This window comes from Carettochelys insculpta, chromosome 6 (assembly GCF_033958435.1).
Source record: "Carettochelys insculpta isolate YL-2023 chromosome 6, ASM3395843v1, whole genome shotgun sequence".
NCBI lineage: Eukaryota > Metazoa > Chordata > Testudines > Carettochelyidae > Carettochelys > Carettochelys insculpta.
This window is the reverse complement of record NC_134142.1, coordinates 90,754,588-90,777,442: the sequence shown is the minus strand read 5'-3', so window position 1 is coordinate 90,777,442 and position 22,855 is coordinate 90,754,588. Positions and strand designations below refer to the sequence as shown.

The 22,855-nt window shown below is 42.8% G+C and overlaps 1 protein-coding gene across 8 annotated transcripts in view; it reads left to right on the top strand.

Moving 5' to 3' along the window:
* The window catches only part of PHF21A (PHD finger protein 21A), a 269,156-nt gene that overhangs the window by 233,987 nt on the left and 12,314 nt on the right, over positions 1 to 22,855 (top strand). For 4 of the 8 annotated variants that reach the window (XM_074997563.1, XM_074997560.1, XM_074997562.1 and 1 more), the window contains 7 exons: positions 1,406 to 1,504; positions 6,376 to 6,427; positions 8,534 to 8,613; positions 9,058 to 9,118; positions 11,979 to 12,142; positions 20,957 to 21,112; positions 22,694 to 22,769. In XM_074997563.1, coding sequence (XP_074853664.1) covers positions 1,406 to 1,504; positions 6,376 to 6,427; positions 8,534 to 8,613; positions 9,058 to 9,118; positions 11,979 to 12,142; positions 20,957 to 21,112; positions 22,694 to 22,769 — 688 coding nt within the window. Of the gene's footprint in view, positions 1 to 1,405; positions 1,505 to 6,375; positions 6,428 to 8,533; positions 8,614 to 9,057; positions 9,119 to 11,898; positions 11,922 to 11,978; positions 12,143 to 20,956; positions 21,113 to 22,693; positions 22,770 to 22,855 lie in introns of all 8 variants that reach the window. The other 4 variants (XM_074997565.1, XM_074997564.1, XM_074997568.1 and 1 more) reach the window with 2 other exon arrangements.

The window sequence follows — 22,855 nt, the reverse complement described above, 5'->3', positions numbered from 1 at the left end:
CTCCCCTGGTGTTAAGCCAGGGGCATGTCAGCGCTGCCTCTTCCCTTTCCTTCCCTTCCCTTCCTCCCGACTCCCTCTCCCAGCTTTCAGCTACTGTGGCCAAGTGAGCTGAGGGGGCATGTTTCATCCACCCTCACCTGCCCTGTGCCTGCCTCAGAAGGAGTCTGCATCCCCAGCTGTGCAGCCTGTGCCCAGGGAAACTCGGCTCCTGGGCCCACTCATCTGTTCCAGGCTCCACCTCCCCTTGGCTCAGTGCCAGGGTCCCATTTACAGCAAGTGCAGCTTAGCTCTCCCATGCTGTGCTGGGTACTGACTGGGCCGTAGGAGAAACTGGTATGTACCTTATCATAGGGCTGCTGGCCCTGACACCACCTGCCTGGTCTCTCTGAGCTGCAAGCTTGGCTACATTTGTTGGCTTTGGGCCCCTTATGAGCCAAGCAGCATGGTCAGCACTCCCCAGCAGGCAGTATAACAAAAACAGCAGGAATTCTTGTCATCCAGTGTTCACTTTCTCAGGTTTTCCCTGCAACCTGCAAGAGTGAAACTGACTTTCATTAGCAAAAAGAGTGCTGACCCTCCCATGATTCCCTTGGTGCTGGGACTTAAAGAGGAGGCCCTGGAAGACCAATGGGTGTGGGGGACTGCTGGTCTTCTCCACTCTGCCTAGAACTGGGGGGTGCAAAGTTGGGGGGTATGTGTGAAATTTTATAAGGAGGGTGCAGTGCAATCAGCCTCTGCTGCCTTCTCCCATAGCCTCCGCTGGCTCCCCCAAACCGCTGCAGCCTCCGCCACTGCTGAAGGAGTGAGGCATGTCTCTTCCAGGAGGCCGGGGGGCCCTTCTAATTGCAAGGATGAAAAGTGAGGCCCAGCATAAAAAATTTGCTCACCCAAGATAGAGGAATATCTGAGTCCTTAGGAGTCATAGTGCCAGTTTTCAGGCAAGCTTTATTCATAATGAAGTATTAAAGAAAAGAAGTGGACAAATGTATATACCATTCAGAATAGGTTTTTAATGGGTCTTTTCATAGAATGATTTTTCATAAGGCTTCAACTGGTCTGTAATCAATCCACTTTTCATGCCACTTAAGTATCGCTGCCAAAAGTATTAACTGCAGAATGACATTTATCACTTGCGTGGTTGCTTGTTTGGGTTGCCTGAGTAGCTGTGATGCTGCACGTTCTTGGTTTTGGGCCTGTTTTCTGTTTCTTTGCCAAAGCAGGGTACATTATTTAAACTTCCCTCACTGCCTCAGATTCTCAGAGAAAATCTTTTTTTGGGAATTGCCAGTTGGATCTTCAACTGTTTTCCCCCATTGTTCTACTAAACTGAAATTACTCATTTCACTTAGTTTTTCCCTAACTAAAAATGCTTTCTTAGTATTGAGTAGTACTTATTTCTTTTCAGGCAGTTAAACCCCACGTGGAAACAGAGGAAAAGCAAACAGAGAGTCATACTGTTACTCCACCAGCTGCACCCAAGCCAAAACGAGAAGAAAATCCACAGGTATCAGAGTAAATTTAGTGTTTTCTGTCTAGGACAGGGAACAACAACGAAATAGCAAGAAGAGCCATTTTTTTCAAATTTGGTAAAAACTCAGTAATTCAAGAGCCGCAGTGCATATGAGTATGAGACAGTCCTTAATGAATAACACCAAAACATACTTTTTGTAACCCCTATTTTAAGAACTACGTGCATACAATGGTTTGTAATGCGATGCAAGTTTACTGCAGGATGTTCACAAACTTTTTACATATTCTATTTCCTCACACTTTACGGCCGTGGCTACACGTGCATATTGAGCGCTTCATTAGCATGCGGGTGGCAGCGGCACTTCGAAATTGCCGCCGCACGTCTCGTCCAGACGGGGCTCCTTTTTGAAAGGACCCCGCCTACTTTGAAGTCCCCTTATTCCCATCAGCTGATGGGAATAAGGGGACTTCAAAGTAGGCGGGGTCCTTTCGAAAAGGAGCCCCGTCTGGACGAGACGCGCGGCGGCAATCCGCGGCAATTTCGAAGTGCCGCTGCCGCCCTCATGCTAATGAAGCGCTGAATATGCATTTCAGCGCTTCATTAGTGAACTTCGAAATGGCCATTTGCATGGCCATTTCGAAGTTTGGGGCACGTGTAGACGTAGCCTACATGTGTGTGTGTTAGTACCATTATCTTCCTGACTTTCCCGCCCAACCCTCCTCTGTCTCTGGAGGACACTAGATTCTGAACAATTTCATTTTTGGTTTTGAAGTCACTGTACAGCAGCTCTGATACTTTGATGATGCACTCTTTTATATATTTGCCATCCACAAGCAGCTTTCCTCATTTCATGATCTCTGGAGTTGCCACAAAACTAGCTACAGTTATGCTACTTGGTGGTTTCACCCATTTAGCGAATGTGTTCTTACTTTGCTCTGCTTTGTGTAGCAGCTCCTCCATGGCTTTTTTTCTGGCATCTCAAGCTGGATACTGTTGGGCAAAGGTAGTGTGTTTTTCAGAAAATGCCTCTCAAGGGTGCATGTTTTTTTGTTGACGAATTTCTCACTGATAATGAGACATGAAGGGAGCCCAGCTGAACTCGATATAAATGTGAAGGATTGGGTCCGTTCAGTTTGAACATGTATTTTCATCTTTATTTTTCTTCTTTTTTGAAGCCTTTCCAACCCCACTTTCATTATGCAAATTTTTACTTCACATTTAATTTCAGTTTTTGTTCTTAAAATGTGTGTTGCCCTTCACAGCAGGCATACCACAAGCTTCCTTTTCCTTTGCAAAATCAAGACTTTATTAGCAACACAATCAAAACACAGATGCAGTAACATATCCCACAATTCACTGCACATAAAGGAAGGGGGTTATCCAATGTTTTGAGATCACATATTGGTTGCTATTTAGATATGACTTGTTCACTGTTGGGCTTTTAGATATTCACTGTTTATCAAAAATTATCAGGAGGTTTTTTGGTTTTGGTTTTGGTTTTGGTTTTTTTACTTAGCAATTATAGCGTTGGGAGCCACAAAGTAGCCCTTAAAGAGCCACAGTTTGCAAACCCTTGCTCTAGCAAAAAGGAGGCATTCCATTTTTCAAAAATCACCATGAATCAGGACAAATGATGGTATATGTGTTTCCTCATTCCTCCCTCACTCTACACATACTCACTCTCTTTCTCACACACAATTTCTTTTTTCTCTGTCTCAAGACTCATTCAGGCTGTGTCTGCACTAGCCCGAATATTTGAAATGGCCTTGCAAATGGCCATTTCAAAGATTACTAATGAGGTGCTGAAATACATATTCAGCACCTCATTAGCATGCCAGTGGCTGCGGCTCTTAGGAATTGCTGCTTTTTGCTGCCGCGCGGCTCGTCCAGACAAAGGTCCTTTTCAAAAGGACCCCTCCAACTTAGAAAGCCCCTTATTCCTATCTGCTCATAGGACGAGCCGCGTGGCAGCGAAAAACGGCAATTTTGAAGAGCCACGGCTGCCGGCATGCTAATGAGGCACTGAACATGTATTTCAGCACTTCATTAATAATCTTTGAAATGGCCATTTGCATGGCCATTTCAAAGATTTGGGCTAGTGTAGATGTAGCCTCACTTTCTTTACGGTGCTTTCTTTTGAAGAAGACTGGGGAAATATAGATTGAGAATAAATAAATCTAAATGTAAATAGCTCAAGATTAGTTCATAGCTGGCAGAATTGTGAACTCTGAGCTTTTTACTCTTAAATGTTCAGAATGCCTGTCAGACAGTTCACCCAGCATATAGTACATCTTTTAATTTCTATATCTTTGAGATGTGAGACTTGTAGAATCATTCCCTAGGCTGGAGACTTATGTTTTTCTTGCTTGAGAAGTTTTTACCATCTTGACACCTTTCTTCTAGTGAACAGGAAAGAAAGGAACATCTTTGGCCTAGAACCTCTGCTGTTGCTACCCCTTTTGATCTTCAGACAGATGGTTATGAACCTACCCCAGCTTAAGTCCCTTTTTCCAAATGGGTATTTTGTAGCACCTGCCTACACTACAAAACATCAGGCCAGGTTACAAGTAAAATACGTAGTGTTGTGGGTATTTAATCACATGGCAACCATGTTCCCCAACTCAGCTGTATGTTGTCGTTTGGGAGGGTTTATAGTGACCATTGGTTTCACTTTTGAGTGCAGAAGACCCTCGATTTAATGGGCCCCGATTTAATGGCCACTGGAAATAATGGACCCCCCAAATCAATAAATAAATAAATGCTGGTGACCCACCAAAGCTGCCGGCAGCTGGAGCCGCGGGGGCCAGAGAAGATGCTGGGGCCACTGTTGGCACTGCTGCAACGGCTGGGGCTGCCAGGCCCAGAGGAGCTGCTGTGGCGGGGGCCACTGGGGCTGGAGGAACTGCCACACACTCCTCTCTCCCAGGGTGAGGTGCATACAGTGAGTGCTGCCTGCCCGTGAATACACACCCGACTGCAGGTGTGAGGAGCACATGGCAGCTCCAGTAGCTCCTCCAGCCCTCAGTGGCCCTGGCAGCCCCAGCTGCTGCAGTGGCCTTGACAGCCCCGGTGGCTCCTCTGGCTCCAGTGGCGGCCCCAGCCGCTCTGGCATCTACTCCAGCCGTGGCAGCTCCAGCAGCTCTGGTGAGTCGCCAGCATTTATTTGGGAAGGAGGGCTGGGGGAGTCGGGCAGGGAGGGGCGCCGTGGTGAGTACTGTACTGCAGAGGACAGTGAACCATTCAGATTTAATGGACTCTCAGCAGTAACGGATATCCCTTTCCCTCCATCAGTCCATTAAATCGAGAGTTTACTGTATTGCCAATGCAGTTTCCTGTGCTTGGGTGTACCTGCACCTTGGGCACTGTAACAAAAACACTCTAAAAAGCTGTGACCATTAGCGAGTGGCATGTTTAGAACTGAAGTGATAATAGGAACCATGGCTCTCAATGTTGTCAATTCCTTGCCGCTGCAGTAGCAATATGGCTGTTAAGTTGTGTCCTTCCCAGTCTTTGCTCTATGCTTTGTTGTTTTTGCCCTCTTAGCCATATCCTTTGTGAGCAGGCTTTCTAGTTAATTGTGAAAAGCTATTTACGGTGAGTGAATCTGTTAGTAGTCAAAAAATATGGCACTGTATCATGGGGTATTATTACTTGGCCTGTTATTTCCTGTTCTATGGGTGCCAGGTTAAGTTCATTGCTACAATAAAGATATGGCCAAAACTTTAAAACAGAAAGATAAAATGGGTTCAACTTTTCTGTGGAAAGTTGTCAGCCCTAACTTCTGTTTTCTGAGGTTGCTTGGGGTGAGTCGCTTGTCACAGTGGTGTTCACCATTTATGTTATGTCACATCCCTTCCTCTCTTCTGTGCTTATACGACTGAATTCTTTCTCCAGTCTTTCCTCATAGAAAAGCCACTAGAGACCTCTCAAGCAGCACGTCTTAGGTGCTGAATCTGAATTGCTATCTAGTCCTCTTTCTGTTCCATGGGACAAGGTGAATTCCAGATTTACTTGACCACATATTTTGAAAGAGTACAGAAACTAAGCAAGATCAGAAACAGTCTATTACTATCCCTTTTGCTGTCATTCACCTGGGGTCCACTCAGGCTCCTGGACAGAGCTCAAATCAAAAGGCAGGTTGGTACAAGAAAAGGCCTTGAAACTATGAGAGGCTCAAGGAGAAGCTCCACCTTTTTAGTGAGCACAGCACAGGATCCAAGGAATGGCTCCAGGTTTATCGGTTTATTGCTACCTTTGAGCGCCAACTATTTGCTTCACCCAAAAAGGAAACAGTTCCCTATCTCCACTTGGAGCACCTACAGTGTAAATGTAGTGAGGAGTCTGAGTACGTCTGCAGTCAGCTTCACTGCTCTTGGAGGTGAGTTTAGAAACTGCTTCCAAGAGCCCTCAGTTCCAAGAGGTTAATAATCTGAATTCATTCTGTCTGCCAACATTGGTAGAGTAGTTGAAATCTTCTTTTGTTGGTGTTAGAATAGTAATTTTTGAATTGTGGAGCTCAAAGTACCAGTGGTTTCCAGAGCCCCTTCCAGGTGGCTCACAATATGAAATACTTTGGGAATCTAACAATGAGGCTTGTGTTGCTGTGCAAGCAACATTTAACTGACAGTTGATCTGTGCTGGTATCTGCTGAAGACCAGTGATGGTGTGGGAGTTGAGACCTTGGTCTGTTCCCAGCTCTGCCAGTGACTTGATGTGTGACATTGGGGAGGCCACTTCTCTCTGTCTCTGTGAGATCTACAGATGAGGAGTGCTAACTAAGAGCAAAGAATTATTAACATATTTCCTTACTTGGTTGGCTATTGCCTGACTGCTGAGCTAAATTAAGTTCCTCCTAATAATGACTGTAAAGGGAATGAACTCTGTTCTCTCTCTCTCTGATGCAGAAACTTGCCTTCATGGTATCTTTGGGACTGGTTACACATGACCACCTGGAAGGTAAGACAAGTAACTCAGATGGTCCCTGAGTTGTCCTCTTGCTTAGCAATTCTAGATTGGAAGTAAAAGTCCCAAATGTTTTTATGTAAATTTCTCTCTTTTTTTTTTTTTTCTTCCCACCAAGGAAAAGCTCACACTTGAGCTGTGCTCGTATAGCACTTTGGGTGCAACTTTTCCCTGCCTCTTCATTCTCTTTTTCCCTTGTTAGAATCACAGGGGCTGGAAAGGACCTCAGGAGGTTATCGAGTCCAGCCCCCTGCTTCAAGCAGAATCAACCCCAACTAAGTCATCCCAGCCAGGACTTTGTCAAGCCAGGACTTAAAATCCTCTAGGGATGGAGATTCCAACACCTCTCTAGGCACCGCATTCCAGTGCTTTACCACCCTCCTGGTGAAGTAGTTTTTCCTGATATCCAACCTACTCCTCTCCTTCTGTAACCTAGGACCATTGTTCCTTGTTCTGCCATCTGTCACCACTGAGAACAGTTTCTCTCCATCCTTTTTAGAGCACCCCTTCAGGAAGTTGAAGACTGCTATTAAATAACCCCTCAGTCTTCTCTTCTGCAAACTCAGTAAGCCCAAATCCCTCAGCCTCTCCTCATAGGCCATGTGCTCCAGCTCCTTAATCATTTTTGTTGCCCTCCACTGAACCTGCTCCAGCACATCCACATCCTTTCTATACTGGGGGGCCCAAAACTGGACGCAGTACTCCAGATGTGGCCTCACCAGTGCCAAATAGAGGGGAGCAACAACTTCTCTAGATCTGCTGGAAATGCTCCTCCTAATGCATCCCAATATGCCATTAGCCTTCTTGGCTACAAGGGCACGCTGTTGTATTATATCCAGCCTTTCATCTGCCATAACCCCTAGGTCCCTTTCCTCTGTACTGCTGCTTAGCCAGTCAGTCCCCAGCCTATAATAAGGCTTGGGATTCTTCCATCTCAAGTGCTGGACTGTACACTTCTCCTTGTTTGACCGCATCAGATTTCTTTTGTCCCAATCCTCCAATTTATCCAGGTCACTCTGGATCCTCTCTCTACCCTCCTCTTTGTTAGAGAGAAGCAAAGTAGTTGCATAATTATCTGAGGTTAGTAGCTGGGGGAGGACGTGGGGAACGTATGCTGTGCTGTCTGGGAGGAGACTGTGTAGCTTGTACGTTTGAAGAAGTTACCTAATAAGGTCAGTTTACCTTAGCACCTTCTCCGGATTTCTCATTTCTACAAAATGGAGAATACGCTGGGATTTAAATAGTTCTGATAATTCCTTTAACCCTGACCTACAATGAAATCAAGTCGCAATCTGTAGAAATTCAAGGACTTGCACATCACTGTCCTAAATGTAGGCTCAGCAGAAATCAATTTTTATTTTTATAATTTCAACTGATAATGTAGCTACTTTGAAGCATTTTTCCTACCTTTAAATGTTCACAGTTGCACAAAATGAGGCTTTCTAAGCATTTTTCTCATTTTTATCTCTTTGAATCTTCACAGTTTTGGGAAATTGTGGGTCAGGCAACTATTATTCAATTATAGTAGAAGTTGAGATTCAAAAATGTAAATCTTTGACCATTAAAACATAAATTTTCAACATCACATCAAAGAATATAAGGTAATATCCTTTTGTGAAATTCTAATTTTTCAAGCAGCGTTTTTCTTACTTTGCCTACTTGTAAATTTTGATTATTATCAATGGAAATTTTCTTTTGGTCAGTTTGTATGTTGAGATATTTTTGCATCTTACTGATTAAAAATCAAATCCTGCCAAGCCTAACTATATTGGCCTTAAATAGCAACAAGGTTTCCCCACATCCTGCTGGATTTAGGTTGCCAATTAAGTAGAACATCACTGTAAAATATCTGTGTTCAGATGCTCATTTGGGAGGGGCAGCCAGCCATTTCATAAACCAGTCTACCACTGTATTTATTTTTGCCATTATCTATTTGTATTCAATCCCAGAAGTATAACAGAGATGGCTGTTATCAGCAGTGTGGGTTTCCCGTGGAAAGTCTCTCAGTCAGAACTTGCTTACTTGCAGACTATATAATGTAGACATTATTATATGCTTTCTAAATCAATGTTTTCTAACCTGAACCTTTCTTTTCACAAGAAATACAAAGTAAGAGGCAAGAGAGGAAAAGAAGAACAACAGCAAATCCAGTGTACAGTGGAGCAGTTTTCGAGCCTGAGGTATCAGTCTCTTGCTGGAGGGAAGCCAGCAATTTCATTCTGTATTGCTGCCTTATTACTACCTACTAAGATTTCTGAAGCCCTGCTAAACAGATAGGTTGTCATTATAGTTTGAAAAACCAAAGCAGTGATGTGCCCGTCAGTATTTTATATCATAAATGTAGTTATTTCAGCTTAATACTACTCTGCCACTTCCCCCATTATAAACCTGGTATTAAATGGCAGTGAGTGTTGACCTTGTCATTAGGAGGTCAGTTTGTCTGCAGGCCTGAAGCAGTCCAGATGTCAGAAGCAGAATGGAAGGCTAACAATTCCCAAGCTATGTTCCCAAGAACAGGATAGACAGTAGGCCAAGTTAGTACTGTACTGCTCTTCCTGGGTGCTTACTGGTGTAATTATTATCAAAAATTACCCAGCTACAGTTGTTTTTTTCCCCCTTTAAAGCGTAAGAAGAGTGCAGTAACATACCTGAACAGCACAATGCATCCTGGGACGCGTAAAAGAGGTGAGTTATTTTCAGCAGTGCCATCTTGCTGTATGTTTATTATTGCATCCCATCAGCAGTGTCCTTGAGAATGGAAAGAAAGAAACTGGGAAGGATTTTGTGATACTTCCTTTGCACAATAAATTCCAATGGTGAATAAGGGGCAAAATTTCTGGGGTTACCATAATTGGCTTTATGGTGCGGCTCAGGGCCACATTTCAGTCTCAATCTACACAAATGAGATGTTATGTAGAAGAGGGTATAGGATCAGATGTTTGAACACCAGTTAATGGAAGAGAGTTGCTGCCAAGGTACGCTCAATGCTGCGTAAGCTGCATTGGTAGTGTCAGGAAAGCAAAACGTTATGGACAGTGTACTCAATCTTACAGTTAGCGTTTAAGGAGCCGTTCCCCCCAGTGTGTTGCTTTTCAAAGTGAAGCGTTCTCCAAAGCATTTTTATTTCCATCCAGAAAGTTTCCCACTCCCCTAAAGCACTCTTCAGAAACAGCAACCATCCTGGAACCTTAAACTGCCACCTCTCCTGCAAGAAGGAAGTCTTTCTTGGTAGCAACTAAATGTTATTCAGTGGAATTCACCTACAGAGCAGCAGTTCTTGTGCAGAACAGGTCACATTTAAAAACTCTTAAGGGTAAAATTTATCTCTCGGAACATTACAGTGGAGCTTAACTGTTTTGTTTTGGTTTTTTTCTCTGTGTGCTGCTGAATATTGGAGCTGAGATCTGCCAAGCAGATCTGAAAAGAAAATATTTCACTAAGTTCTGGTGCTCACCTTTAATAGCTTCCAGCATCTCTGCTCTTTGATTTGCTGTTGAAGAACAAATGACTGAGCATTCTAATATCATGACCCACCCAAGAATACAGCAAGCACACTATATAATTTGTGATTAAAATCAGAGATCTGTGTTTTTCAGGTGTAGGGTGATGAAGCTCCAACTGTGTATGCAGCAGTGTCTTTATGTGTGTGTGTGCAGGCATGTGTAACAGATGAGATGGGTCAGGATATTAGCGATGGAATACATAACATTTCACCTCCAAGTTATTGATTGTAGTCTGTCCAAGGATAGTAGTGACTGAAAAATATTTGATTCTTTGGTGGCTGTTTGGTGAGCTATATGAATTGACAATCCAAGTCCAATCCATATTGAACAAGTGCCTATCTGACACAAACCATGATCATAACTGGCACTGATTGTTCCCAGCATCAGTATTCTTGGCCTAGAGGTCAGGTATTTAAATGACCCTTCCTCTCCTTGTGGCAGCCTCTTCAGTGCACGATGAAAGCACGTAGGTGGGGTGTTTGCCCTTTCTGCTGGCATGCTATCTCTGAGTAAATAAAATATATTAGTTTTCAGTGGCTCCTTCAATTGTCTTAAACTTTAAAAAGAAAAAAAGAGAGAATGTGTGTAAAAGACTATATAAACACTGTACATAAGATTGTTCTTTCATATAGTAATGTTTCCAATGACCTTTTAACAACAACATTGTGTGAAGAACTACTTAAAGATTTTTAAAAGCATAAAATGATATATGTGTACACATGATATTTTCTTAGACTGTTTTTGCATAATGCTGTCTTCCTATCCTTATTCTTGCTCTGTTATGGGTGTACGCCTCTCTTCAGCACCATGTTAGTAACGTATTTTTAAATGAGATGGACAAGATTTGGGGTCTATAGTAGTTTTATTATTTAAATTAATACAACAGTATATTAGAAGGATAGTTTGTACAGCTTTTTGCCCTTTAGGGCTTTTCCTAGGTGCTGTTGATCATGTGAGAAACTTCATGTATACACGTCTTTCTGGAAAGTATCTAGAACTCAAATAAAAAGTGCAGCATGGACTGGCACTCAGTGCTATTTTTGTGCCTGTACTTGGCCAGTACTGAGTACTTCCACCTCAGCAGCCCCAGCTCCTGCATTGGCTTGGTAGAGTGTGTGGGGCGCTGGCTCTTTTTTAAAAACAAAAAAAAAGCACTGGTAAATAGTATAAGAGCTGGGTAATTATTTCTAGATTTTTATTCCATGTGGTGTTACGAGATCTGTAGAGTAGCTAGGGATGTGGAAAGATGAGAAGAGTGCTAATCACATATAGTTTTGGTTAGTCATACAACACATAGCTAATACCTCAGTTGCATGAAGGCTGCTTTTAGCAGCTTTTGCATTTAGTGCTTTTCTAAAGGAGTATACGGTACACATACATGGGTGGGGGAATGGGTATATGACTATAAGAGTTTAGGAAAGAATGTAAGAATTTGGAAACTGCACCTGGGAAGAGTTAGTTGGGAGGGTATTTGAGATTATGGACAGACATTGATATCTGCCCATGAGATAGTGGACATAGGAGATGCTGATCTATAGGCAATGTAGGGAAGAAATGAAACTATGAATGGTGAGTGCTGGCTATGAGAGAAGGATCTTTGGGTAGGTATATGCTGGCATAGGATAGATAGGGAGATGAAGGGAAGCAGTAGAAAAAGGGAACTAACAGAAATCATTCCAGCCTGTCTGTGGTTTTGGTGCCAACACAATTCCTGATAATTGAACAGTCTCATTGCTAGGAATAAAAAGAGGCCCCACTCTGCACTTGTGGGAGTGACTATTTGACCCTTAGCAGAGCCTGTTTTCACACTCCTCTGATGTGCATCTTTCAAGCATTCACTTCTTGAAAAATTCCACTAGTAAATTTCTAAAAAAATTGTTTAAATCTTTGCTTCTCTTCTTCCACTTGTGATTCCTATATTAACTTCCTCTCTGTGCTACATCATTTCCTTTTTCATGCTAGCCAATGAGGACCACTGGCCAAAGGTATGTAAGATCATTTCCCCCCCCTTTCCCTTTTTGTTCCCTTTTGTTAATGTGTAGGTCGTCCACCTAAATACAACACGTTGCTGGGGCTTGGGGCTCTGACCCCCACATCCCCTCTGTCCAGTCATCCTGACTCCCCTGAAAATGAAAAGACAGAGACCACATTTACTTTCCCCGCATCTGTTCAGCCTGTGTCCCTGCCTAGCCCCAGCTCCACAGACGTAAGTAATTCTTGGGGAGGGGTTGGCTTTTGGAAAAATGTGTAGAACTTGCCATACTGGAAACTGCTTCAGATTTTGGGGTTCTTTTTTCTTTTTTTTTTTTTAAACTTGCTCACTGTTTGTCAAGGTTCAGTGCAGTGAATTAGACAAATGTTCTTTTGCTTCTCAACCTCTCACTTTAACTTTCTTTTGTTTTATAGTACTGTAGATATTTTCTGTGGCATTCAATCATTGTTTAGAATGTTGGGATATACCGGGCATGCTTAGCTGGCCACGTTTTCTCAGTGTACAGTGTCTGAGATTTTGTGTGACTGAATTAAATCTGTATTCTGCTGAGGAACTGGGAAGGGAAGAATGAGTCAAATTATTTAGAGAGATCATCGTAGCAATGAGTTGCTGATGTTTCTGTAACAAATGAACTTGTTGGATCACCAGGATAGCTCAACACAGTGTTCCGAGCTCTGATAAAAGGAGGGTCTCATGTCCTGATGTGAATGAATATGTTGCCTTCGCACTCCCAACACACAAGACTTTTCTTGAACACAATCTAGTTATTCTGTTATCATTTCTAAAGCAGGAGACAAAAGTATTTTGTCAAAATTCAAAATTTTCCCTTCATAGTACGGTCTCTTTTGAGTAACTTTCTGAGATCCTTCAGATTGTCTAATGCTTCTTACTCTTTGCAAAACATTTTGTGACATAATTGTAAAGGTCATATTTAAACCCTAGAAAGCAAATAAGTAAGGATGAAGGTCTCTAAAAAAGGTGACTGTAAGAAATGAGTAGGCCAATGTAGCTTCGTCTGGGCCCGCCTAAAGAAGTTGATATAAAGGAAACACAGTAGAAGGACTATGCTAGGAATACAGAAATTAGATCCCTATATTCACAAAAATACTCAGCTTTTATTCATTATCATATATCATCAACTGCAATCGAGGTTCTGAAATGGTCCTCAGTAGCTCCTGTGCAGCCCCATTTCCTTTTGTGCACTGATGTGACTGCTTGGAACTGTGAGTAGCCATTTCTCCTGACAGTGCACAAGATAGAATAGAATCTACTTCCCTCCCTCTAGACTCTATCAGCGTTGGGGGGCTAATAGTCAAAACATACCTTAATCGCTAAAGTTAGCAAATGCCATCCCGATATGCGGGGAGCACACCTGTTGAGTGTAAGAAGGGATCCTTTTTAGATAGTCACTTTTCAGAGTGGAGGGCAGCATTTGAATATCTAGAAAGATTTCCTGGCAGTCAGATGAATGAGGCTGTAGAACTAACTCCTGATGGAAAGGTGCAGCATCTCCGTCTGTGTAGACATAATTGTACAAACCACTGGAAATTATGCTGCAGAGGACAACTGTTCTGACCTTAAGAGATGGACTGGATAACATGCTAGGTCTCTTCCATTCCTAATATCAGTGATTTTTTTTTTTTTCCAAATCTTGTGACCAGAGCATAACAGTTCTCAGAGAACATGTGTCATCGTATGCATTGCAATGTCTGGCTGCCACAGACTAAGTTAAGAACAAAATATTATTCTAGTGTTACAGCCTGTTTCTGAATTTATTGCCTTTGGTGTAAAATTGTTTAATATTTAAGCTTATTTCTCTGTGTTTATCATTTAATGTTGGAAGTATGTTAGTTTTTTAAAAATACAAAGACACTAGAGGAAATATGTAAACTGACACAATATATTAAAAATATATAATGGATGCATACACTTACCTAACTTGTTAAAATTATCTCGCAGTTCAATGTGGTATACTGTGTCAGCAAGTAGCACTTCCCTGGGAGGAATACAAATCTGCGTACAAGAACACTTATGGACAGGTTACCAGTTTGTGTACAGGGGCAGTGTTAAAACATGAATGTTACTGGTTTAATTTTTAAAGTAATTCAGTTCCAAAAACTCACCCAGTGCACGTTTTCCAACAATTGATCTAGCTAATTTTGATTTTAAAAGAAAATACAGTAGAAGCTAGATTATCTGGCATCCCTGGGGAACATGGGTTCTGGATAATTAAATTTTCTGGTTAGTAGCCCCGCTCGCAGGGGGCCAGTCTCACTGCTGAATGAGCTACCTGCTGCCACTAGCCCCAGCAGCAAAGCTGGGCACACTTTGCTGCCCCAGTTGGGGCAGGAGGTTTGTCTGGTGGCAGCCAGCTCTACTCAGGTAGCTGGGGGGCTGCCCCTATGGCATATGTCCCTAACTGGGAAGCTGGTCCTGGCCAAGGTTATCTGAGAGTTTGATAACATGACTTTTACTGCAGTTACCACAGTGATAGAAGCCTTTTGATATATATAAAACCTATGAGTTCTACAGGCAGAAAACATACTAGGACCCATAATACATAAATCACAAGTCCTTTATTTTAAAAATGCCTCCATGAATTTGCTATAAAACCTGCATTTTCACATTTACACTAACCAGAATAGTGGCAGCCGGTGCTTTTTTTGTGTCAGTACTTACCGATAGTGAGAACCGGCACCTCAGCAGCACCAGCCACAGGACTGGCTGTGGCAGGAGGGTGGGTGGGCAGGCAGGTGGATGAGTACAATAAAGCTATTCGATATATGGTGGTTGCATGGCATATTTCTTAGTAGCTATAATTACTATGAGGAAAAATTGTCTTTTGTTGTAAGAATGGAGCTAAAAGTCAGCTGATTTGGATTCTAAGTATTTTACAGACTCTCAATGTAGCCTTGTGAAAGTCAAATAGTTTCCCATAATAAGAACTAGAGGACACCAAAGGAGATTAATGGGTAGCAGGTTCAAAACTAATAAAAGAAAGTTTTTCTTCACACAGCACACAGTCAACCTGTGGAACTCCTTGCCAGAGGACACTGTGAAGGCCAGGACTCTAACAAAGTTTAAAAAAGAGCTCAATAAATGTTTGGAGGTTAGGTCCATAGATGGCTATTAGTAAAGGGTAAGGTATGGTGCCTAGCCTTTTGTCGAAGGCAGGAGATGGATGGCAGGAGACAAATTGCTTGATCATTGTCTTCGGTTCACCTCTTCTGGGGTACCTGGCATTGGCTACTGTTGGCAGACAGGATACTGGGCTGGATGGACCTTTGGTCTGACCCAGTATGGCCGTTCTTGTGACTCTGTTTCCTCCTCCTAATATGGGATAAGGGTACTTCGTTAGTTCACATGGGTGCTGAGGCATAATATTCCTAAAGCATGTTAAGATTCTTGGCTATCAAAATGCATTATTTAAGCAGCAGCAACATGATTGATGCTGCATATGCAGACAAAGAGAAAGATATAGTCCTTTACATTAAGGAACTCACAAACTAATTAGTGGGGCTCTGTCAAATTATAAGTGGTTTGTAGGATAGTCACCCTATTTCTGCCCTGTTGCTAGGGGTGCTGCCTTCAGATCTAGGCAGCCAGAAAGGAAGGTTGCTGGTGGGGCACCCAGCTTTAAAGTCAGTGACACCAACACCAGCAGCACAGAAGAGAAGGTCAGAGGGTATGGGAGGTGGGTTACCATAGCTCCTGTTTTCCTGGAAATCTCCTTCCTGTGATGGGGTGGTGATAGTTTGAGCCATACCCTCTCCATGCAGCAGATGACAGCGGAAGCCATAACTTCTTCACACACAGCTGACATTTGGCACTGCAGTCTCTCCACATCATAGTGAAAGCTGAAGCCACAGCCTCTCCACATGGGGGCTGACAGTTTGAGCACAGCCCCTTGGCTTGGGGGAGTGACTGCTCAAGCTGTACCTCTCTGAGCAGGGGTGGGGAGGCAGTGGGCTGACAGTTGTGCTACCGAGCTTCCTGTAGCCAGGGGAAATTCCCAGAGATGGGTCTGATCCACACTGGGAGCGGCCCCTGCAAGGATAGAGGAAGTCTCATCCCCCCCCACCTCCATTCGAGACTAGCAATTGGAGCCCTGCACAGGGTATGAGCTCCCAGGTTCTTACCAGATTTCACAGGGTAGATCAAATTGGACAGTCCGTGATGTGTTTTCACAGCTGTGAATTTGGTAGGGTCCTACCAATTAGGTGCCCAACACACAATATCCTGGAGTGTTCCGAGAAGAATGTGAGTTCACAAAGATCTAACGTTACAAGTGGTGCAGGCTGTATTGTCTTTGTTAAGATTGTCCAGCGCTTTCCATTTTAAGACCCGGTTTTCAGTTGCTGACAACTTTGCCAAATTTAAGCTGCTTAGGCTGAAACTTTCTACGATAGGGTTTCTAACTCACGTTATTTATTTTCAATTTCTCCTAAAACTGTTCAGTTATTTAATTAAACAAAATGAATGTAAAACATCTTGTTTTGCCCAATTTAAAAGACAAGCACTGTTGTGTCCATGATTTGGAGCAGGGACTTGAAATTTAGCATGGATAGAGCCTTTGAGTGATGGTTTTGCCTTTGAACTTTCATGTGAAAATCCTCCAAAATTTGGCTGTTCTATGCCTGTGAAATATCTATTTGCACATGCTCAGTAGATGCTTGGCAGCAAATGTTTCTGATACATCCAGGCAGCTGCACTGAGCATGCTCCATCCCTTCACAGCTTCTACTAGCTGACCAGACTGCCCAAGCAGAGTGACTGGGCATTCTCCATCCCAAAGCTAAGCAGGGCTTTTACTACAGTTGCTCTCAGGTTCCAGGAGGACTTGTGATACCAGGCCCCAGAACTGAGAGTAGAGACTCTTTACTGTGCCATTGGTGCTGCCCCCACTGACACAGAGGCAGTTTGAAGGAGAAGGAGAAGACAAACTGATTTGAATGTAGCTGGGTAAAGAACATGGTGCTGGAGAGGGAATGTGAACAAGGGTAGGACCTCTGGCTGGGAGGAGGGATCAGACCTTAAGAAAGAGCAGGGTTAGGAGCAAGAGCCAGGAGGGAGGGCACAGGCACAACAGTACGAGGGGCACATGATGAGGGTCAGAGGAGTAGGACCAAGGCTTAGGAGAGAAGGACAGAAGCTGTGCTGGAGGAGGGCAAGAAGGGCAGGGGCAAAAGTGAGAGACAGAGGAGCAGAAAGGGAAAGAGAGCCTTTGATGAAAAGGGCAGAAGGGTCTGTAATTACTTGAGTGCATTTTCCTAAAGAACCTGGAATTAATCCTGTTCTTCTGGAATCTCACTATTTCTATGGTATCTAGTAGGTAGATAGCGTTAAAACCCACTGGCAAAGGCTGTATCTCCTTGCCATTCTAGTGGCAGGTGCACCTAGAGAAAAACAGTGGTCTATTGCTACCAGTTACTGTTAGCTGCAATGGCAGAGGACTTTACTGTGGATCTAAGTATCCCAGTCATGGTGGTGACCTAAATTTCTGCTAAACTATGTAGCTGTTCAGCTTCCCATTAAGCCCAGCACAACAGGGAGAGATGCCTCTACCCAAACCCCAAAGCTGTCACACCTCCTGGGGAGGTGTTCCTTTGCACCGGCTCCAGCAGGGAGCTGCTGCAGCTATCAGAGAAATGCTTCTCTACACTGGCTGCGACAGCTTCATGCTGAGGTTGGGGGGCTGACTCCCCTGACCAGGGCAGCTCCATGCTGGGGAAAGTGGCCTGTGCAGCAGGTCCAACTTCTAGGTGGGGAGACCATGGGGCTGCATATGCTGCAGGGCCTCATGCTACCTTTCCCTACAAGCTAAACCTGCTGACTGCTTCTGGGGCGCAGTGGAATGAACCAGGACAGGCAGGTACTAGGCAGCTTGCCTTAGTGCCAGAACCCAATCTCCTGCCCAACCGAGAGCCACTTCCTGCACCCCAAATTCCTCATGCCCAGAGCCCATATCCCCACCTGCCCCCAGCCCTGAGCCCCTCTCCAAACCTGAAGCCCTCTCCTCCCAGATCCCTCATCCCTGTTCCTTCTCCAGAGCCCTCACCCCCTCCTGCACCCTAATCCCCTTCCCTGAGCTCCTTTCTATACCCTGCAACCCCACCATAGAATTACCCACCAGTAATTAATTCCCATGAAATGCCTTGCACTGTTGCATTACTACGTTGAGCAGATGAAAATAGGGGTTTGGATTTGTGTGTGCGTGAGTGTGTGCTCATTACAGTTGGTATACAGGGAAATGAATACCTTGCACGTTAATCCATCTTGTTACATGAATCATCACTCAACATTCCATTGCATTTAGAAGTTCTACACCTGAATTCTTGAGCAACTGATACTTACTTTACAGATTAAGGAAATCACTTTCTTAGATCTGAATCTGAGGGATTATCAGATATCTCAGACCTTAATGGGTCTGATCTTGAAAGATACTTTTCACACTGGCAACATGCAGAATGCTCTCAGTTGCTATTTTAGTCAGTGGTAGCTGCAAATGCTCACAAGATCGGGCCATGCAATAACATGTAACTTCAGAAGGCTCTATGATAAATTTCCTTTGAAGACTGGATTGCAGACGATTTGCTCTTTGCCTTTATCTTATTTCTGGTCTACCTTCTGTGCATTCACACAATGCAGAAAAGAAGGAAAATAAACTTTTCCCACCAACACAGATTTCATTTCAAGAGAGGCATGAAATCTTACTGAGTTGATTCTTTAATTTACATTGAAGAACTCTCTTTAGTATTAAAGATTAAATTATCTCAGAACTCAACACTTGTTTGATTCATGAAAGTTACAGAATCAAAACATGGCACTGAGCTTCAAAAGAGATGGAGTCTTTAGAAAACAGGACAGCAGTGTTAACCTTGTTAATTAAGGAATGAAGAGCAGCTTCCCGTTAAGTAAGATTTATCTTCCATGGAGTCTGGAAGTTAAACCTCAGAAGGCTATTGTGTATGATTTTCTTTGAAACTATGATGGATCTCTTGCTGCATATATAATAAATTATTTCTAGCACTGTACAAAATTCACAGGCATGAAAAAGGCACCATGGACCATGAAATCTGTTTTCTCGTACTGAAGTCTGATGTTTTGCATGCTTTTATCTCATACTATGCAGATTTCATGAGGGAGGCCAGTGTTTCTTAAATTGGGAGTTGCAATAAGGTCACAAGGTTATTTGGGAGAATTGCTGTATTGATACCTTCACTTCTGTGCTGTCTTCAGAGCTGGGTGGCTGGGGAGCAGTAGCCCCACCACCAGCAGCATGGAAGTAATGGGGAGCAATACCATGCCATGCCGTGCCACTCTGCTTCTGGTTGCTGACTGAGGGCCCAGTTCTGCAGACAGCAGTGCAGAAATGAGGGTGGCATTACCGTAACATGATATCCTTGCTTCTGTACTGCTGTTGGCAGTGGCTCTGCTTTCAGAGCTGGGCTCTCAGCCAGAAGCCACTGCTCTCCAGCTTCCCAGCTCTGAACGTATTGCCACTACTAGCAGCAGTGCAGAAGTCAGGGTAGCAGTATGGAAACCCCACCTTACAATCACTTTGTGACCTCCCCACTACACTTACTTTTTGGGTCAGGACCCCTACAATTACAATACTGTGAAGTTTCAGATTTCAGTAGCTAAAATCCTGTAATTCATGATTTTTAAAAATCCTGTAACCATGAAATTGACCAAAATGGCCTGTAAATTTGGTTGGGCTCTAATTCTCCTCAGTAAAGAAAAAATCTACTTTTTAGGAGTGAGGCAAAATCTGATTCTAAACTGGCAAAACTCAAAAATGTGAACAGGCTACTCAGCTCAAATGGAGTATTGCATGCCCTGATATTTTATGCTAAAGAGGCATGCAACTAAAATGTATTCGTTTTAGACAAATAAGGGTTAAGAGTCTGCAAATGTGATCTTCACTGAAGTCAATGAGAAATGTATGTGCCAGGGGCTTGAGACATTGGGCCACAGGTGTGGCAAGTTGCCAGAGCATCCTGCAGGTGGATAAAAGCTAGAGTTAAGGTGTTCCTGTTCTGCTCTCTGATTTCTAAGCTATTTTCTTGTGTGTTCTTCTGTTCAAATGTCTACCTATTAAAAATCATAAAAACATGAGGTGGGCATGATGGGAGAAGAAAGAGAGGAAAAAACAGATAAAAATAAACCTACCTTTTATCATGAATTTTGCTTTGGGGAGTGAATAATTGGGAAAAAGGAAGCGTTTCCAGTAATAATGCAAAAATATATATATATTTTTAAAAGAATGCTATCTACTAACTTTTCAGTTCCTGGTGAAAGCTTCTTCTTTAATCTCTTACTTTTTGGAACTATTGATATCGCTTCATTCTGTCCCTCACAGACCTTGCCTAATAATGGAGCAAAAATGAGTAGTCCTTGTGGGCCTGGGACAATGGATTTTTAAAATACAGTGGGCTAAATGTAAACCGTTGTAACTTGAGGGCAGTTAAAAGAGTTACATCAGCTATGACTTGGGTCCATTCTTTTTAATTTGCAAATCGGAGCTCTTTTCTTGTTCAGTATAACAGTTTGAAAAGATGTCACATATGCATTCTAAACACTTGTTGGTATCATTTTTAAGTTTAATATTGCCCTGTTGAGTTTCTTAGGGAAGAATGTGGGCACAAGTCAGTCTCATATACACATTCCCCACATGGAGCTGCGTTAACATCCAAAGATTAGAAGGACCAAGTAAAATGGGTGTCTTACCAATATAAGCTAAAACAATTGAAAATCTTCCTAACTAAGATGTATGGTGGGGTAGGGATTGTTACTTGAGGCTGAGGTAACAAGTGTTCACTAAGGCCTTTCGCCTGGGGAGGGCAGAGGGCACATCTGTCATCCTCGCTGGTTCTTCTGTTACACCTCCTAAAAAGAACTTAGTCATGTGGAATCCCATAGCTGTAGCTTGTGCAAAAGAGTTTACATTCAACTAGGATGTAGATGTCAAAGGTCAAAGTTCATTTTTTGCCTTCTTCTTTCTCATCCCCTTCCCTCAATTTTATAGGGCGATATCCATGAGGATTTTTGCAGTGTTTGCAGGAAAAGCGGGCAGTTGCTGATGTGTGACACATGTTCACGTGTGTATCACCTGGACTGTCTGGACCCACCTCTGAAAACCATTCCCAAGGGCATGTGGATCTGTCCCAAATGTCAAGACCAGGTATTGTTTGAAAGATAGGGAGTTACACACCTTACACTACAAAGATTTTCCAAGTTAAAGAAAATAACCTGATTACTTGGCTTAGTTAGACTGGGACATCCTGACGCTGAAAAAATCTATTTGAGCTGTAATTAGGCTTGTGTGAATTTCAGCAAATTGACGCTGTTCGAATGCTCACAAATTCTAAGCCTTTAAATCTTGCTTTTGTGCTCTCAGATTCAGGGTCTTTTTGTGTTACCCTTGTGTCAACTCTGCTTTTCTTGGGCAAAGCACACAAACTTTTGGGAAAGGTTCTCTGTGACCCATACTTATCTTCCTGTAGGTTTTCTACCCAGAATTTCTCTGAAAGGCAGTAGTTCTCCAAGTGAATAACATATTTGCATAAGCCTACCCTTAATAGAGAGAGAGAATGCTGAGCCACATCTTTTTGATTAGAGAGGTTGTCATTCCTGTTCTCTTCTGTGTTACATTCTGCGTCAGAATAATGACTATCAATGAATGACTTAGACATTCTTCCCTCAAAATCTCTATGTAAAAGTGTATAAATGGATTGGAATAAGTAGATGATATTTCATCCATTAAGTTTACAAGATAAAGAAGTAAACTGCTGTTTTTCATTTCCGCTATTTTGGAACTTCACAAATTACACTGGTTTGCTGTTAATCCAGAAGTCAAAAAGTATTAACGTGCCGTCTGGCATAGGAGTGAGTTAGTAGTCCATGTGAGCCTGTCAACCAGATGATAACATAGGAAGGTAGTCTGGCATTTTCACATGCATGTTACTTAAGGCAACAAACAAAAATTCCAAGTAAATTAAGTTACTCAAGAGAGTTGTAAATGAAGGGGAGGGGGGGTAGCCTTCCTTTCACCTCCCCAACCCCACCCACCACCTGTTTGTTTTATTGAAAAGTTACCAGAAAACACACAAAAAGCGTCAGAGACGTTGTGCATTAGAGTGACTCCAAGCTTCAGTCCTCTTGGCCATTCATCTAGCGAGTTACCCAATTCATTGTTCTTCTCTAAATAAGGTGTATTAAGATGGCATCTGTTTATGCTTTTAAAGACGAGAATTTTGCTTATTGTTATAAGAAGGGTTTGGCAACACCAATAACATGATACTGAGATCAGCTGGATATTGGAAAGTGTCATGTCTTATGTGTTTGAAAGTGTGAAGTTCATCATGTGTATGGTGTAGAGGCTGTTCTGTCCATGAGAGGGTTTCTCCTAGGAACTTAGATCAGCAGCTTGTCTCATTCCTGTCTTCTGGCAAGTTTGAGATTGGATATGTTTTCTTTTTATTCCCCTTTAATCTGTGAAGTTTTGTGAGCAGAAAATGTTTGTGGTTATGAGGGAGTAAGCAAGTACTGACATTTGTGATAAACTGGCTTCTGTTGTTGAGGGTATGACACAGATGCAACAGATACCATTGAATCTTGGATCAGGATTGCAAAGTGCTACGTTAACAGGTTGTGTCTAATGATAGCCATAAAATTCACTTTTTTTTGTCTCTTCCCTTTTTCTTTCTCCTTCCTGAGGTAACATGTATGCCAGTTAAATGTACACACTCTTTTTCTCTTTCAGATGCTAAAGAAAGAAGAAGCAATTCCATGGCCAGGGACTTTAGCAATTGTTCATTCATATATTGCATACAAAACAGGTAGGGAAATAGAGAACACCTTTGCTTTGCTTTCATGTTTATAAAATGTTATTTTGGGGAATGGGATTGGGTAGGACTTGTTTTAA